Here is a 19,551-nt window from a genome sequence, read left to right as displayed (position 1 = left end):
TGTCTGCCATAGCTGAGTGGGGGTGCTCAAGAGGGGCCTGTATCTTGCTTTCACTTGCCGCACTGGGACTGCAGCTTGGGGGCATCGCCGGAGGGGCAGGTGGCACGCCTTGGGGTGGACCCCCCCTCCCTTCTCTTCCTCGGCCTCTTTGTCCCCGCTGTGCAACGACCGAGCTCTATTGCGTTAGATACGCTGTTGGACCTTGGTTGCGGACCTGGCGATGACGCGCTCCAAGGGGGGTAAAGCGGACTCGGCGGCGACTTCCAAGACTACCTCGGTGGTGGCCATGTGGGGCAAAGCAGGAGAGACGGCGTCGACAGAGTTCCTCTCAGATCGTCGAGGACTCGCCGCCGGTGACCCAAGCCTTCATGACCTCCTTCATGGCTGAGCTTAAGTCGGAGATAGGTTCCTTACGTTCGGAGGTGCACTCCTGTGTTAAAGAGCTGCGCAAGGAGGTCACAGAACTGGGTGATAAGAGTGGATGGGCTCGAGAAAATTGTCGACGAGCGCACGGGGGACCAGGAGCAGCTTTGGCAGAGGGTAGCGGCGCTGGAGGAACAGAACATCGAGCTGCAGGTCAAGCAGGAAGACCTTGAAAACAGAAGTTGCCGGAATAACTTGCGTATTCGGGGAGTTCCACTTGACGCAGAGGGGAAAGACATCATGACCTACGTGGCGCAGCTCCTCCACGAGGTCTGGGGGGATGAAGAGGCCTCTCTCCCGACTTTGGACCGTGCACACCGGGTCTCTGGCCCCGCGGGACGAATGGGCCTACTTCCGGACATCCTGACAAGGTTGCACTACTTCACTGAGAAGGAGGCCATTCTGAAAGCGGCGAGAGATAGGCCGGACCTCACCTACGACGGCCACAAGATCCACATTTTCCAGGACCTAGCCCCCAACACCCTGCGCAGACGGAGGGCTTTTCGGCCGGTGACAGAGAGGCTGCGAGCCCTTAACATTTCCTACCAGTGGGGCCACCCCTTCGCCCTCATCTTCCAATGGGAGGGCAAGCGCAGGGTCACCCAGCACAGCTGCTTAAACTGTCAGAGTCGCCGGCAGGCAGCCCCTCCCGACCGAGACACCAAGAAAGGATTCTGGCTCGCCCGGATTGGACCGCGGTTCCATGCCGCCGCCGTTCCTTTCCGGTGCCTGCTTGGCCGATTATTGCCTCTCTTTCCCCTTTTCTCTCTTCCTCTCTTTCCTTCTTGCTTACCTCACTTCGGACCTTTCCTTCTTCCTTTCCTTCTGATTCAGTGGGTGGCGGGGTGGAGATGGGGCGGCTGCTATCACCTGGGTTGGACGGGCGGGGAGGGGTTACCCCTGCACATTTCCCCTCGCATTGGTGGGAGTGGGGAGCGTGGGCGGATCCTAACTGCTACATGCCATGGCTGCGACCGCCCCCAAGACCCTGAAGGTCTTGACACTCAACGTCAAGGGTGTGAATTCCCCTAATAAGCGCAAGCAGGTTTGGCGCTATGTCCTCCAACAACAGCCTGACATTATATTCCTTCAGGAAATTCACTTACTACAGGGAGACACACACCGCATGGCGCACCCTATCCAGTTCTGGGCAGCTGCGGACACTAAAACTGCGGGGGTAGCCATATTGTGCAGAGCTGGCTTCAGGCGGGGAGACACAAGGCCCCATAAGAGTGGGGCTGGGCACTTTCTCAAGGTTACAGTACACATGGGGGCGGTGCCGATTTACCCTATGTAACGTATACGCAACCAATCAGTTGCGGGACCGATACCTCCAGACACTTCTGCGGGAACAGATCTCCTGTGGTGACCCGAACATGATATTGGGAGGGGACTTCAATTTAGTTTAGGACCCGGACATGGATCGTAGCGATGCCGTTTTCAATGATGCTGGGGCGATGTCCTCTACGCTGCGCAAGCAGATTGCGGATTTAGGGTTAATGGATGTGTGGCGTTACCACTGCCCGGACCTGAGAGACTACTCATTTTATTCGCATGCCCACAGGTCCTACTCCCGCATAGATTTCCTCTTTATATCGCTGGAGTTGCTACGAGATACGTTGGGAGCCTCCATTTCGGACATATCACTGTCGGATCATGCTCATGTTGAGCTGCTCCTCCAAGACCCGGCTGCGCGCCCCACCCGTGAGGCTCGTTGGTTTTTGCCACCGAGCGTCCTTCGGGATGCTGAGGACATGGACAGCATCCGGGAGGCCATAGACTCCTATTTTGCTTCTAATGATACCCCGGAGATGTCCTTCCCGATGGTATGGGACGCCTTCACACCACGATCCGGGGACACATCACTTCTCTGGCAATTGCACGGAGGCGTGCTGCCTGCAAATTGGAAGCTGATCTGGCAGTGGACATCAAGAAGGCTGAGGTGCAAGATCGGGTACGTTCGTCATTGGAAACTAGGAGGAGATTAGCCAATCTCAGGGGGCAGCTTCGGCTTTTTCGCACTAATAAGGCGGAATGCTCTTTGTTGGCCCTGAAACAAAAGTACTTTGACGGAGGTGACAAGGTAGGACGATTGCTGGCGGGGAGGTTGCGGGCGCGTGCAGCTAAGGCCCACATAGCTAGTGTTCAACTGCCAGATGGGTCGAGAGCCGTTTCAGAGAAGGCTAAGCAGGCCGCATTTGTGGACTACTACGCCGCCTTGTACGGGAGGGAGCCCGCCTCGGCGGACGCGATCGCGGCTGTCCTAGACGACTACGAGGGGGCGACACTGCCTTCGGGGAGTGCGGCGGAGCTGGAAGGCTCCATTGCTGAAGAAGAGGTAGCGGCGGCAATTAAAGATCTACATTTGGGGAAAACGCCAGGCCCGGATGGCCTACCCCTATCTTTCTATCGCACATTTCAGACTCCGCTTCGACCCCATCTCCTAAGGCTGTTCAACTCTTTTACTGACGACGAGGGGCCGTCCTCTGACATGGGCATGGCGGAGATAGCATTGATCCCGAAACCCGGGAAAGACCCGACGATGTGTGCTTCTTACCGTCCTATTGCCTTATTGAATACGGATCTTAAAATATATACTAAACTCCTTGCCAAACGTTTAGATCCGTATATGCCGAGGCTTGTGGACCCTGATCAGGCCTGATTTATTCGAGTCCGACAGGGAGCAGACAACGTACGTAAGCACGCCCACCTCATGGGGAAGGTGCACCACTGGAAAATCCCGGCTTGCCTTCTATCCCTGGACGCGGAGGAGGCGTTTGACCGGGTGGACTGGACCTTCCTTAGGGCGGTGCCCAACAAATTTGGGTTGGGCCCAAAGATGATCACAAGGGTTATGGCCTCATACATAGGGCCCCAGGCTAGAATCCGGGTCAACGGCAGCTTAACACCTACGCTGGCGATACACAGGGGTACTAGGCAGGGGTGCCCCCTCTCGCCCCTTTTGTTTGCCCTCCCAGTGGAACCCCTCGCAGAGATGATACGGCGCGAGCCGGACATCCACGGAATAGCTCATGGTGGTCGGGACAACAAGGTGGCGTTGTTCGTGGATGATCTCATTCTTACCCTTACGCGCCTCTGGGAATCTCTACCGGCCATACATAGGGTGCTTTGCCTCTATGAGAGTGCCTCCGGCCTCAAGATCAACCATGATAAGTTCTGGGCTCTCAATCTTACCATCCCGGTGGAAGAGATTCCCTCTTTGAAGGGGGCCGTGCCCTATCAGTGGGCTGAGCGCCATATTCGATACTTGGGCCTCACCTTGACCTCCTCCCTGGATGCTTGGTCACCCGTGAACTGGCGGGACTGCCGAAAAGAGGTCTTGGAGGATCTACGGCGGTGGAAGCCACTGATGTTATCGTGGTTAGGCCGGCTCAACGCTGTTAAAATGTCGATCCTCCCCAAAATCCTGTACATGTTCCAATGCCTCCCCACCCCAATCCCACTCCACTGCATACGGAGCCTGCAACGCGAGCTCACGTCCTTTGTGTGGGGCGGTAAGCGATCACGCTTCTCACAAAAGATCCTTATGGCTCCGCGGGACAGGGGAGGTCTAGCCTGTCCCAATCTAGTGCACTATTATTGGGCTGCGCATCTCCGTTTTGTGATAGAGTGGGGGGTGCGCGAGAGTGATAAAGGATGGCTACATATGGACAGGGCGGTAACGGGACGTTCCATCTGGGATCTGCCGTGGCTACATCGGACAGCTCGCTCTAAGAGTGCGTACATGGCGGTGCCCACAAAAACGGTGCTGGACATTTGGGACGTCATTGCCGTGTCCAAAGGGCTCACCATGTTTCCGTCCCCACATACTCCCATAGCAGCGAATCCGCACTTCCCGCCGGCTCATCAATCTCGGGCGTTTGAGAAATGGGTGCAAGGAGACTGCAGGGTGATCTGCGATCTCTTTGAAGGGGGCACGCTCAAATCGTTTGACCAATGCCGGGAGGAGTTCCACCTTCAGCCAACGGCACGGCTGCAATATGCTCAACTGCGACACTGGGTCTCTAATGGGGACATGCACCAAGCGGCCACGCGAGCCTACACCCCTTTCGAAAAGCTGGCGCGCTCCCATGGGGGTTTAAAAAGGTTGGTCACCCAGATTTATCACATCTTGCAACATCAGCCACTTGTACCCATCCACCCATACCAGCGCCAATGGCAACTAGCAGTAGACGCCGACATTGAGCCTTCGCAATGGGACAGAGTGTGGAGAGATATCCCCAAGGTATATCGGAGTATCCCGCAGAGGGAAAATGCCTACAAGCTTTTAACTCAGTGGTACTACACTCCTCTGCGGCTACATAAGATGTTCCCCAATGTTTCCCCACTGTGTTGGAGATGTCGGACTGCAACAGGGGATTTTGTACACATATAGCGGGCACAATCCTACTTGGCGTTATGCCCCTTGCCCTCAAGGCGCTCACCCGCAGTGACTGGATTATAACGCTCCAAATGCTGGGAGCGGTCAAGCAGCTTATAGCCTTCTACTGGAAAAGGACCGAAGCAGCCCCCATAGCCTCCTGGTTTGTGCGGCTCTGGCACGTTTTAGCTATGGAGCTCCTCACAGCGCGAATACAAATGTGCGACACTCGATTTGGGGCAGTCTGGAAGCCCATGGTGCGTTACCTCTGCTCAATAGAACATGCAAGACACATGCCCACTAGACTCAGGACTCTACACCTTTTTGACGACGCTGTCACCCCTGCAGATCCCACCAGACTGCTCCCATAGACATCCTGCAGGACGCGGGAGCTTCCGAGGCTAACCCTAACTAGCTGATGCCCCCACTGAGCAGCACACACGCCCTGCTTGCACGACGCCCTACTGGCCTCTTGCTTCCTCTTCCTTTTTCTACACTTTTCTCTTTCCTCCCTTTCTCTCTAGATCTCATATGTGTTTGTTGGCCCCTGTTGGGTCGTCCATAAGTGTTGGACCAGTTGCTCGTTCACCTCCTCCCATTAACCCGGTGCATAGGCTCCATGCGCATCGAGTAGTTCTAACAGCTAATTCTAAGCCACGCGGCCGGCCCCACTGGGGTTGTAGGCAAGGCGCTGTGTTAACTTGTTTTTATATGCAGGATCTATGACCTAACTGCTATTTTTCCGCGGCCGGCCTCAGATAGAGGTTGTAGAATTATCGCTGTGTCTATGTGCCCCTACCAGGGGATTTGCTTCAAAATAAAAACAGACTTGAAATTTAATTTTTTTTTTAAAAAGGGGGCTTCCATGGCCCAACGGCCACACTCACTTAGACCGGATGATAGATATGCTGTATTGGCAGGTACACTTTATTCTCAACCATTGATTATGGCGGCCATATATGGAGCCAACTCGGATGACCCGGTTATTTTTACTCCATATCTGGAGTTTGAGAGCAAAACATAGTTCTTGCCTGATAGTTTGGGACAGTGACTTTAATGTTGGGCTACAAGGAAATCTGGATCGTTCTGGCACTAAAACTACAACACTTATTACTAATGCCCCCGCAGAGAACCCCACAAGGGAGCCAATAGAACAGCTTCTGCTACAGGAAGGGTCGCAGTCCCCGGTCCTAAATCAGACCACAACCCAGAGCTCATCCTCTAGTCACAACTCGAGTCAGGCTCAAAGCTCACTTAAGGACCCCACGAGAATCGCACCTAATAGTCCTTTAAAAGGTCCTCCTACTCCCACTAATTCTACTAGTCCTACCAATCTGCAGAGGGACTCACGAAGCAGTACAGATGTTATGTTGGAAAAAATGCTCGATGAGATGATGTCCAGGTTTAAAATATCAGAAGATAATCAAAACAAATTTCATGAAAGATTTGAATCCTTGGACTCCAAATTAATAGCTCTAAATGATAGAGTCTCTTTAGTGGAAGCAGAAGTTGAGGGTCTGACTAGGAAAGTAGAGCAATCTGAGAAGAACATTAGAATCCTAAAGGTAAAGGACAAGAGCATAGATGAAAAGCTGGAAGCTTTAGAAAATCAGTCCAGAAGGTGCAATCTCAGATTTCTTAATGTTCCAGAAGGGCAAGAAGGGTCGGATATAAAGAAATTCATAATTGCACTCATAGAGGAGTATTTTCCATGGAGCAAAACCCTTGGTTTGGAAGACGACATTCAACGGGTTCACCGGACCCTTTTGGAAAGCCCAAAGAGAGGAAAAATCCAAGAAAAATTCTAATACATTTTAGAACTTATACTCTCAAAGAGAGAATTCTGGGCGAGGCTCTGAAAAGTGGGGTCTACAGAAAAGATGACTGGTCTTTTAGGATTCGATCAGATATTGCGAAAGTGACTCAAGACAGGCAATGGGAACTGGGGCAAAAAATGCCCGAATTGAAAGCGCTCGGGGCAACTGTCCAAATGAAGTTCCCGGCCTCACTTAGGATTATGTGGAGGAATAGGATGCACAACATCAGAGATCCTCAGGAAGTCGATACACTTTTAGAACAGATGCGTGACCAGATCCAAATACACCCACACTCCTAGCACAAATGTAATCACTAGCGATAAAAATGGCAACAGTAGCAATAGTAGCAGCACTCTGATAGAATTCACATAGAATTTTAATCACCCAGGCACGGGATTCGAAGTGGGCTAATACTAAGGCCCAAAGGAAAGGGAGGCTTCCCCTGGGAGGGAGAGTGCATCCCCGTGCCTTCCTTTTTTTTCTCTTTTTGTTTATTTTGCACATTCACATTTGGTTTAATGTATACACTAGAGGGAAAAAGGGGGGGGGGGCAAAGGGGGGTACACGGAAGAAGGGAGCAAAGTAGGGAAAAATACAAAAAAATGTCCTCAGCAAAATGTTGATTCCGAAGGAAAGGGGGTAATCAGGGCCTGACATAATTGGCGAAAATTGGCTAAAACCAGGAAGAGATGGAAGGTAATTTTAAAAATATAAAAATAACTTCCTGGAATGTTAATGGGCTAAGAACCAAGAGCAGGCGACGGAAAATCTTTGAATACTTGAAATCGATTGATAGCGAGATTTAAATTTTACAGGAGACACATCTATTAAAAAAAGAGTGGGAAGAGATAGTGAAAACTCTTTACTGGGTTGATTCCTACATATGCACCAACCAAGAATGTGTTATAAAAGGTGTAGCTATCCTCTTTAAAAAATCCCTAAAAGCAAGAATGACCTCGTCTGATTCAGACTTAAAGGGGAGATGGGTTATAGCCAATGTCAGCATACTTGGTGATGCATTTACCATGGTAGGTTACTATGGACCAAATACAGATGATCCCACCCCACTCCAATCGTTATACTCTCAATTGATTTCGGCAACATCTCCAGTGATTTTGGGCGGAGATTTTAATATCATTTTAGACCCAAAAGTAGATCGGTACCCCAGAGGTAATCAGGCAAGTTTGCCAAAAATGAGAGAGTGGTTGGGAGTTTATAAAAGAGACCTAAGCCTTACTGATATATGGAAGGAGAAGGGGGCTAAACAAGATAAATTTACCTTTAAAAATAAGAAGCTTGGCATACAATCTTGAATTGATTATTTTTTAATAGATCAAGGGTTACTAGAGAATACTCAAAATGCATCTCACCTTCCTGCACATCTCTCAGATCACTCTGCCGTCCAAATTACATTAAGAATAAAAAATGTCTTAATGACACCGAGATGGACACTGGACCGCTCAGCCCTCCTAGACCCCATAATTATTGACCAACTCATACAAGAGACTGAACTATATTTTAAGAACAACAACGGGAGTGCCACACCTCAAACGGTATGGGAGGCATATAAAGCAGTAATAAGGGGCAAGATCTGTGGACTGACTATACATAAATCAAGGGAACTTAAAAAAGAGATCCAGAAAATAGAGGATAATATAAAAACACTGGATCAGCAGATATCCTCAGATATTACATCCCTGAGAAGTCAAGATCTAGAAAGGGAAAGGCTCAACTTTAAGGAAAACTTATCGACGACACTAGAGGTTAAAATTAGAGAGAGATGGGAGTGTAGTAAGCTCGCTCATTATGAATATGGAGAAGGCTGTGGGAAAATGCTCGCCTGGAAGATCAAAGCAGATCAAGCGAGAAACAAAATTGGCAGTATAGACCCAATAGACAGTTCCCGAAATGGTTCTGAGGAGGCGGTAATAAGAGAGGAATTCTCAGCCTTTTATACAAAACTATATATGGAGGATTGCATCCCGGAAGTTGAAGAAATAACAAAATTTCTAGATGTACATAACATCCCCACCCTATCCTCTGAAGAGAAAGATACCCTAAACAGTGAAATAACAACAGATGAGGTAGACGGAGTTATAAAAAATTTAAAAAGATTTAAGGCGGCAGGTCCGGATGCCCTCCCAAATGACTGATATGAAATTAATAGACATACTGGTCCCTCAATTAACAACTCTTTTTAATAAAATCTTCTTGAACGACGGTAAAATCCCAGAGACTTGGAATGATGCTACCATCTCCATTCTTTTAAAACCGGGTAAAAATCCCAAAAAGTGCGAGTCCTACCGCCCAATATCTATATTAAATTGTGATTATAAGATCTTCACCCAAATCATGGCCAAAAGACTGGGGAAAATCGCGGGGACACTGATAAACTCCAACCAAAAGGGCTTCGTGGCAGGAAGACACCTTCAAGACCTCACTTATGAGTTGATCGGTGCAATAGATATTGCCACTACTGAGAAGATTCCTCTATCGATAATTACTATTGATGCTGCTAAAGCGTTCGATAGAGTTAACTGGTGGTACTTAAGCGAGGTCCTAAAGAAATGTAATCTAGGGGAAAACATTCTAAAAATGGTAGAAAACATCTATAACTCTCCTAAAGCCAAAATATTAATCAATGGCAACTTAACAGATAACATTCAGATAGGAAGAGGAACTCGCCAGGGATGTCCCCTCTCTCCCCTGCTCTTTAATTTCTATATTGAGCCGGTGGCAGAATGTCTTAGGAACCTCCCTACAATCTCCCCCTTTCAATATCAAGGGTGGCATAAAAAAGTAGCTCTCTATGAGGACGACCTCATGATCTTTACATCCGATTTAAAAGAGGCTCTTAAAGCAACAGAGGAGACTCTGATTGGTTTTGGGAAATTAACTGGTTACCAGATCAATCAAACTAAAACTGAAACCATGAGTTGGAATGAGGAATTTATATCCCCATTTTGCAAAGAAAAAATAAGATATTTGGGTATTGATCTCGTAAAAGACCTGGATAAAATAACCCACACTAACATTCACAGAATAAAAATTGAGGTAATAAAGTTGTTGAAAGTATGGAGTGGGCTACCATTAACATTCTTGGGTAAATCCAATATTATAAAAATGGCAATCTTGCCGAAATTCACTTTAATCTTTAACTCTATCCAGCTGGAGTTTAAAAGAGAAACCTTAAAAAAGATTCAGGGAGATTTATCTAGTTTTATTTGGTCCTCAAAAAGACCAAGAATCGCCTGACATAAAATAAGGAGGAAAAAGGAGCAGGGAGGTCTAGCTAGTCCTGACCTCTTAGAATATTGTAGGGCCTTCCAATTCAAATCCAGTAGGGCATTGCTGGGCCCTTACGAAACCTACCCTATATTTCTCCAGAAACTTACAAATAACACTAGCCACTTTTTGTACAAATTCGGTCACCCGAAATAAAAATAAAAAAAATTCAACTGAAGACCTTGAAGTCAGCCGCTAGGTTGTGGTACTGTATTAGATCCACATTGGACAATCCCCTCTATAGCGATAAGGCCCCGATCTGGGACTCCCAGACTACACCAGACTGCCTTAAGGACAGCTTAGCGATACCTCTAAAACCGGCAGGAATACTAGAATGGGGACAACTCTTATTTCAGAACAAGCTTCTAGATTGGGAAATACTATCAGAATATACGAACTCCACATTATCGAAATTTAAATATTACCTACTGCTGAGCTGGACTAAGTCAAACAAAGAGACTAGAAAAGGTAACATCTCCCTTGAAGTAAAGATGTTGGTCAAGAAGCCGTTCCCGAAAGAAGTATCCTTCTGGTACTGGGCCCTAATTTCAGCTGGGGAGGAGGACTTCCAGATTCCGGAGAGTATCTGGGGGACAGAGCTGCCGACGCTGGATACGAATAACATATGGCAAGTATCTATGAGCAAATGCTGGTGGATTGCAACTTCTGCCGCTCTTAAAAGAAACCATTTACTCACCATCCATAGAGCCTACTGGACTCCGAAAGACTATCCAAACTGAATGGGTCCACAGTAAAGAGCTGCCCAAAATGTGGATTACAGAAGGCCGATGACCTGCACATGTTCAGGCAGTGTCCCAGTCTCGATGGTTTCTGGAAGGATGTGGGAATCACCTTAGAAGGGGTCATGGGAAAACAACTAACTGTAAGTATGGACCTAGTTATTTTTGGGGTTACAGGAATAAATGCTTTAAGAACATTAATTAAAGCCCAGGAAAATCTAATCTTTATGTTGATCCTCCTGGCAAGGAGGGAGGTCTGCATAAACTGGATAAGTCCAGCACCACCAACTCACAGTGATTGGCTAGCGTCAGCCTTAAATTTCATAATTTGGACAGAAAAAATAAATTATTTTCTAAGAAATTTAAATTCTGGGAAATATGGGAAGAGTTTCACAAGGTTTGATTTGATTTAAGTTATAATGTGGGCTCTGTAAATGTCTTAGTATACATCTGTTTGGGCTCTCCCATGTACTTCGCTAAGTCCAATGATTACGCTAATGCAACAACATCAGATGAAGGCTCTTAAAAGTAGCCATAATGGCTAGCTTACCCTCGATCGAAAAAAGAGTCCTTCTTCACAAAAGTGTATGAAAGTAAAGGGCTCCTTTTCTCTGAAATACCGGAAGGTCGTGGCCCAGATCCATGAACAAACAAAGAAATGTATGAGTGAGAGAAAGGACCCTGATAATCTCCAAACTTTAACCCTGTTGCGTAATGAGGACAAAAAAAAATAAAATAAAAAAAAAACAACCTAAAACTACAACACCCACAAGCCACAGAAACACTAAACTCGCTCATAGTCGATAACGCTCTATTAGAAGTGTGGTGGCATGCCCACCCCAGTGGATGCGAAGGCATCTGTATTTCCTCCTCACATAACTGCTGGTCCCGGAATTTATCTGTGGTTGGTATCTAAAGTCTTAGCAAAATAGTCCTATTCTGTCGAACATCTTGCGCACAATCGGCCTGATCAGTCCCCTGTATGTCTGGTCCTTCAAATTCCCCAAACCTAACGGCGTATGTTCTCATGGTGCCTTCCCCCACATGCACTAAGGGACACGTCATTTGAAGAAGAAATTTGCAGCGCCACCTCAGGCTTTTTTTACTTTTTACTTAAATGCTGTCTTGGTCAACTCACCCTTCATATTATGGGACACCTTCAAGGTAGTAATCCGCGGCAAGTGCATTGCTAAGCAGTTTGGGGTGCTAAGAATGATCAGAGGGATCCTGGAAAAGCTGGAAGCGGAAATCAAAATGCTTTTTCAAATATATATAGCACAAATCCCACACCTGAAACATTAGCTGAGATTAGAACCAAAATGTCAGAGTACCAGACTGAGGTTGAGAGGGAGGTAAACTACTTGGGACGTGAAGTGCGGGCTCAACAATACGGGATAGCCCTGGCAGGACACTAGCTGGTCTGCTGAGGCGACCACATGCCTCTTCATATGTGACTGAACTGCGCTAAGGCAACGGCCGCAGACTTACATCTCCCACGGAGATAAACACAGTGATATCATCCTTTTACTCTGAAATTTAACGGATGGGGCGATGAGTAATCAGGAGACCGTACATCAATATTTTGAGTCAATTGAACTGCTATGGCTAGACCCGGGTCACAGAGAATACCTGGATGCGAGGTTTACAATGGAGAAAATTGCACAGGTAACTGCTGGACTCCCTGGCGATAAAGCCCCAGTTCTGGACGGACTAACATCCGCCTTCTGTAAAGAATATACTACCATACTCATTCCCTATCTCATAGAGATGTACAACGAGTCAGTGACAGCAGGTCAACTCCCCTCCTCCCTTCGGTAAGCACTATTCACAACTATCCTCAAAACAGACAAAGCTCCGAGCTTGGTGATTCCTGTCGCTGCCTTTAACTGATCAACATAGACAACAACATCTAAGCAAAACTATTAGCGAATTGACTATTTCCACTTATGCCTTTAATTGTACGCCTTGATCAATCTGGTTTTATACCGGGAAGAGCCACAGCACACAATCTACGCGTTAAATAATCAGTCATGCATCAAATCAATCCCTCCTTACCAGCAGTGGGGGCTCTCCTAGACACCACCAACGTTTTTGACTCAACAGAATGGCCTTTCCTCTTCTCGGACATTTGTGTTTCAGCTCCGGCTTTACCCATAAGATACACCCTGCCCTCGGCAGGTATTAAAATAAACGGTCAAATCACCAGGCCCATCACAATTGCTCGGGTCACGAGACAGAGATGCCCACTCTCCCTGCTATTATTTGGGATAGCTATGGTACCCCTAGCAGCACGGCTACACCAACACCACACAGAGTGTGGCATTGGCTTTATGGCCAAAGGACAAGTGGTATCTATTTATGCTGATGATATAAGTCTATATATTCGCCAACCACACAAGAATTTGGTGGAGGCGGACAAGACATCCCCTTGGTCGCTAACAAAGGCACTATTCCAGCCATAGAATGCATCAAAGGACGAAATAAATATGGTGGAATGCATGTGCTGGGCATGGAAAGGCATCTTCAGATTGACAGGCTCTGACCTTTTTACACGTATCATTCACAGCACTGGCAGGGAACCCCTCCTTTCTCCCATGGCATAACAAAGGGATGGCACGGCAAGGTATTAGGCATGCATACAATCGCTGACTTACACCCAGATGGACAGTTCCTCTCCCCCTTCACTAATACAGCTATGTGCGATACTACACAACTAGACACTTTATTATATTATCAAATTAGAGCAGCCTGTATAAACACACACAGTGCGTTCCCACACACACACACACACACACACAGCCATCGGCCAACAGGTTGCTTGAATATGTCTATACAACCATATCCCAGCATAAATTAATAACCCAACTCTATTCATGAACACTAGCAGCCTCTCCACTGGACACTGCGTGGGTTTGGCAGGCGGATATGGTTACGGCTATGCCCGCAGACCTATGGAAATATGGCTGCAGCCAAACCGATCGACTTTGTCTGAACTACAGATTGAGACTAATACATTTCAAATATCTACATGCACTATACCGCACCACAGTGGTTCTCTATAAGATGGGCCTGGCTACTGATGCAAGATGCTTACGGTGTTCTGCAACAGAAGCCACATTTATGCACCTACCCTGGACATGCCCGCGGGTGGCGGACTACTGGCGCGCTGTATGTGAGACTATAAGCACCATCACACTAGAACCCCTAACACCAGCTTTGTCTATTTGTTTATTGGGCTATGTAACGGAGCTTACAGACAAACATTGACGATTAATAGTGATGCTATTGCTGCTGGCTAAGCATAGGGTGGCAATTCACTGAGGTCGCAAACCAGCACTATAGGTAAAAGCGTGGCTTGACGACGCAGCACACTGGCAGACGCGCGGGACCACATATTGGGACCTCATGCACCCAGCAAGTCGCCCACACAATATCTGGGACCCACTTATAATATACCTTCGCGAACTCGACGATGCCAAAATAAATCCACGCTCCTCTAGCGCACAATCATAATACAAACCACACCGGGACTTGGCGGGAAGACAAATCACAACGTTGCCTGTGTGCACAAGTGAGTTGACTCCTCACGCTACCCATCCCAACTACATTTAAAATAATCATATGTACCACTGTGTATTATGTCGTTATGCTTTTGTGCTAGATTGCCGTCGCAATCGAAAATTACCAACTTACTGTATTGGAATTAAACTAATTGTATACCTCTTATGAAGTAGAAATAAAGCTTAAATATTTTTTTTTAAAGTATGTTGTCTCCAGCTGGCAAATTGTCCTTGTCCAAGGTCAGGTATGCAGGAAAGGAAGGATGGAGTTGGCAAAGTTAAAAAGATGGAGGTAGAATTTAAGTACGTAAATTAAAACAAATTAAAGAGCAGAGCATACCATCCTCACAAACTCCTGCTCTCAAATATTATGGAGAAACTGCATATGTACTACTCTTTAATTATCGAGGTTACCACATACATATAATGTAGGCCATGCATACCTCAGTCCAGTCATAAAAGAAGTTCCTCTGAAAAATCTTCTTAGTTGTGTATTCATGATCTATCATTTTACCATAAAAGGTGGCAACTTCCTCCGTTGCAAGACTCAACTTCATGGGCTTTCCTGTTCAAATATAAAAATCAAAAAGATTCACAAGTCAATGAACAAAAGTACTATGAAACAAAAAAGACATGGAACAAAAATACACTAATTATATTTGGGGTTGAGGGTGCTTCCATTAAGTAAACATTTAAATAGAACTGCCAGTACAAGTGTAAGAAATTGGGTTACTGGTTGAGGGAGTGAAACTCTACTCTAGCAGCAATCCAGGTCAGGGTGAAACAGAGGTAAACCCGAAACTAACCTGTGCTATACCCTCTGGTAGCTTGGCACAAAAGCAGGCCGGTTTAACTTAGAGGCAACGTGTAAAGTATTTATCCAGCACACAAACCGTAATAAAGTGAAAACAACATAAGAAAAACCCCACACCAATTTAGGAAAATAGAGTGAAATTGAATACATTATTTGACAACCAAAACAAAAATAATCACTTCACTAGGCCAGAGAATATGTAATTTTAAAGGTTTAGGTACAAACAGTGCTTGGAAGCACAATGCACCAACTGTGGTTATTGGATTGTGCTGGACCAGGACAAAATCACAAGTTCAGGTGGCAGTGTAGAAGCATGGGACCAGATACAGGCAACAAGTTAGGCCTGCTGAACAAAGTACCTTAAATCAAGGTTTCGGAGTGTTGCAAGATCCCACTTTGAGGATGTGTCACACAGTAGCGGTTTTGATTAACTGTGTGGAGTGATGCACTGACTTGCATCAACGATGCGTTGTGCAGCAGTGGTTCTGAGGAGCTGCGTCGAGGAGGTGTCCTGCAGCAGTCGTTCATAACAGCTGGGGGATCCTGCTTTGGGGCAATTCCGATACAGAGCTGTGAGGAGATAAGTTGTGTGGGTTCTGCCCGAAATACCACTGCTGAGATAGCAGAGTACCTTCAGTCCCACTTCCAAAGGTCCAGTACTATGGTGACACCTCTTGAGTGACAAGATTCACAGCAAGCAGATTCCAGGTGCAGGGTTTATGGTTATTAGAGCCTTCTCTGTCCTTGAAGCTCTGATCAGGTGGCAAATCAACTACCCCTGGAGACCCCCTGGTGGTCTTGGGATCAATACGCAGGTCTAGTCCTTGTACATCACACAGCAGGGCAGGCATTCATCTCGCAGCAGAGCAGCACAGCAGTCCTTCTGAGTCTTCCATAGGTCCAGATGTGTACTGAAGAGCTGGGTCTGTGGGTCCACCATTTATACATGGCGCCTACTTTTTAGGGGGAAGACTCTACAAGTTTCTCCCACTTCGAAGGTGTCTGGAATTTCATGTCTCCCAGCTACGTTCTCAGTTAGTCTGTGGACACAAAAGACTGCGGTGAAACCCCTTGTGAGCGAGCTGAGGCGAAGTTCATTATGATGCACGTGGTAGGTATCAGCTCCGCCCCCTATCAAGTTTGAGATGGCCAACACCTATTCCCCCTTTCTCTCACTCTCTGGTAGGAGTACACATAGGCCAACTTGAAGCTACACCTAGTCATGAGACCAGAAGATGGACAGAGTGCTGAATTTTTCCAATCCCTCACCCCAGTCAAGTGGGGGTGAAGGTTTGCACAGTTCAGCATTCCATCAATCATCTGTTCTTTTAATTTTCTAAAAGTGGCATTTTCTAAATTGTGTCTCAAAGGGGTGTGCAGTTCCTAGGGAAAGAGAAAGGGAAAGGTAGGTCTTTCTTCGTGATGCCCTCACTCACCCCTGAGGATGTCATGCTTCATCATTGGGCCATGCTCGTCGGGCCAGCGCTGCAAAGCCTGACTGGCACCCGCGTACTGGGCTCTTTGGCGGAGATCTTTTCAAGAAGCCGTAGGGTGTGTGCGGGTGTTAAGGCTGGGTAGTGCACTAAGGTGAGATAAAATAAGTCTAGAGCAGCCTTACTGTAATGTTATTTATTCCTGTGGTAGCTATAGCTTAATTAAAAAAGGGTAAGCCCCTACATGGGTGTAATGTTCCTATAGGGCTAAAGTGGTCAAGTGGTTCGAAATGTTTTGTGCCCATTAAGTCCCTAACAGGTCTTGTGGTACTTCATCAGGACCATATGTGAAGTTTTTAAGAACAGTGCAATTCGTGTCCACTACCGTAAATCTGGTCCAGTAAATTATTGAATGATAGCCAGACGTGGTAGCGGACCCCAGTTGAAATTGTGCTAGGCTGTAAAAAGGGGAAGGGGAATGAAGACAATAAAAAGAGAAAGCCAAGGAAATTTTAAACACTGCGAAAAAAGTAGTCTCACTTTTATGTAGGTCAAGTTTGCAAGCAACATTGGTGGTTAAGTGCCACATAGGGTACTCCACTGGCGCACATAATGGGAGGTACTGAGCGACCAGGAGGCGTAGAAGGGCAACTGTGGCTACTCGGAGGCTGGTGCAGGTAGAGTAGTTAGTAAGATCCAAGCTCTACAGGTCGGAGTAAAAGAGATGCAGGCGTCATTGATCGTGGTGCCGGTATTGTGATCGCAGAGTGTGGATGCCCGGCTGCTGGGTGCCCGGGAGTGAAGGATTCACTGCTCATATCGATGGGGGCATGTGCCGATTACCATAATGTTTTTGGATGGCTCCCAATCGAAACGGGTAAAAATAAAGGGTCAGCTGCCGGTAGGTGTGCCCGAGCATGAGGAGTATAGTGCTCATGTGGGTGGCTCACAATCATAGTCAAAAGGCGACTGCTGGCAAGTGGGCACCGCGTAATCAGGGCTCGACAAATCCGAAAAATGGTACTAGTCCTGCAGGTCTAGTACCATGGAAAATCCCCTCGACCTGACTCCAACCCACTTGACCTCCGTCTCTGAAAACGGAGCAAAAGTGACAAGATTTAAAGGCATGTTTATTGCTCATTTCCTTTGTGATCAATAAAAATGCCTTTAAATCGTGTTATCTTGTCACTTTTGCTCTGTTTTTAAAGACAGAGGACAAAAGTTAGTTTGATTTCCTACTTGCCAGAAAGGGCGAGTAGGACCTAAAAATAGCTCGTCCTCATCCATTCTCCCTCGCAAATGCGAGCGGGCGAGGGGATTTGTCGAGCCCTGGTAATGGCAGTAGGTGCCGTGGCGGTATGGTCGACCAGTTGTGACTAGTGGAGGGTTATGTGTCGGCAGGCTGGTGCCTGTATACATTCGGCGTGTGCTAATTAAAGTGTGAGGTGGCGATGGCAGCGACCGTGTGTATCGCGTGTTCGCTACGTGCAAAAATTAACAACAAAAGGACCAAAAACCCCGCATAATGCCAGACAATACCCGCAGAAACACCTAAGACTCACCAGGATTAAGGTTGGTCTAAGGCTGACGCGGGAAGGCAGAGCACTTAGTTGCTTGTGTTGCGGCTAACAAGACAAATGGATTCACATTAGCTACATGTTATGGTCTTTCCGTGATGGCAGTGGAAAAGCTCAAGTTCACCGGTTCCGTAAATGTGGTCGTCATACTGACGCCGGGGGTCAGGAAACTTGTGTCGATCCTACCCTGGCTCTGGCGCGTGGAGGTTACTTCCGGGGTGGAGTCTTTTAAAGGGATACCGCAATCAGGAACTAGCGCGTAACTGGTGGCAGCCATATTGGGTGAGTGGTCTTTTAACCAAAGACCCTAGTATTCCAAAGGGATGTGTTGGGGCTTACGTAAAAGGAAAGCCCGTTGTACGTCCACTATAGAAAGGGACTAGATTATTAGGAAATGTCCCTTGTGACCAAAAATGACGAAGAGACGGAGTATTGCACGAGGAGGGCTAATTAAAAGTGTCTGCGCGATTGCTGGTCACCTACGGTATTATATATTTCCATGTTGTCACATCTGGGGGTCATCTGTGAGAAATTACACGTGCCATGTGTCTAGAAGGACAAAGGCAGGTTGGTTGTTTGTTATGCACGGTGTCTATTAGAGCTTATTGTGCCTGGCGCGTAAAGTAGGTCCCTAATGGGGTCTAAATAAAGGAGGTGTGGGTTGTAGTGAGACAACTAGTCAAAGGTATGGAAATGGTCAGGTTTGAAAAGTATAGCAGGTTAATCATGAGCGGTTGAGTTCAGCCCAGGGAATGTCATCATTAAGACTTCGTGTGTGCGAGGACAATTTGAAAACCCAGTTTTGCTCTTTTCTGAAGAGGGCCTCGGACATCTGTTGGAATGCTTCCAGGATAGTCCACGACAGATCATTGGTGTAATGGTTGTGGTCTGCAAAGTGTGTGTATAGTTTTGTGTTCGTTTTTTTTTTTACACCTGCTGTGGCTTCTATGTTCTGTCATTCTGATTTTTACTAGGCGAGTGGTCATGCCTATGTATTGTAGCTTACAGGGACAGGTGAGGAGGTAGATGCAGTTACGCCTATTGCAATTGGTATGTCTGTTTTGGTGCCATCTGAGAGTGTCGGTAAGCATGATGTTTTTGGAAGCTTTTGTCAAGGGGCAGACAGTGCAATGACCGCAAGGAAAGTGGCCTGTCACTGGCGGTAAGTTCCATAGAGTATTTCCAGTTGCAGGAATTCTCCTTTTTGGTCTGGTGTTAATGAGTAGGTCTTTGAGGTTTTCAGTTCGTCTAGTGGCAAATCTGGGTTTGTCTGTGGTGTGATCTCCTACTTTATTCCAGGGCTTACTGACTGCTCGTTTTATCATAATGGACTCTGAAGTGAAGGAGGTCACACAGGTCACCTGGGCAGTGTTATTTTTAGGTTGCCCTTCCAATAGTGACATTCTATTGGCATTGCGTGCTCTTTTTTGTGCATCATTGATTTGTCTGATGGGATATTGTCTTTTGGACAAGTCAGTTGCGAGTTCAGCTGCCTATGTTTTAAAGACTCCCCCACATTGC

At 47.0% G+C, this 19,551-nt stretch overlaps 1 protein-coding gene across 3 annotated transcripts in view; it reads right to left on the bottom strand.

The window, feature by feature from the left end:
• The window catches only part of TOP1MT (DNA topoisomerase I mitochondrial), a 1,348,974-nt gene that overhangs the window by 653,745 nt on the left and 675,678 nt on the right, over positions 1-19,551 (bottom strand). For all 3 annotated transcript variants that reach the window (XM_078686649.1, XM_078686647.1, XM_078686648.1), the window contains one exon: positions 14,650-14,771. In XM_078686649.1, the coding sequence (XP_078542775.1) occupies positions 14,650-14,771 (122 nt within the window). The remainder of the gene's footprint in view (positions 1-14,649; positions 14,772-19,551) is intronic.

The sequence above is a fragment of the Lissotriton helveticus genome, chromosome 4_1 (assembly GCF_964261635.1).
Source record: "Lissotriton helveticus chromosome 4_1, aLisHel1.1, whole genome shotgun sequence".
NCBI classification, from domain to species: Eukaryota; Metazoa; Chordata; class Amphibia; order Caudata; family Salamandridae; genus Lissotriton; species Lissotriton helveticus.
The sequence above is the reverse complement of the archived record's forward strand: the minus strand, read 5'-3'. Positions and strand labels throughout refer to the sequence as shown.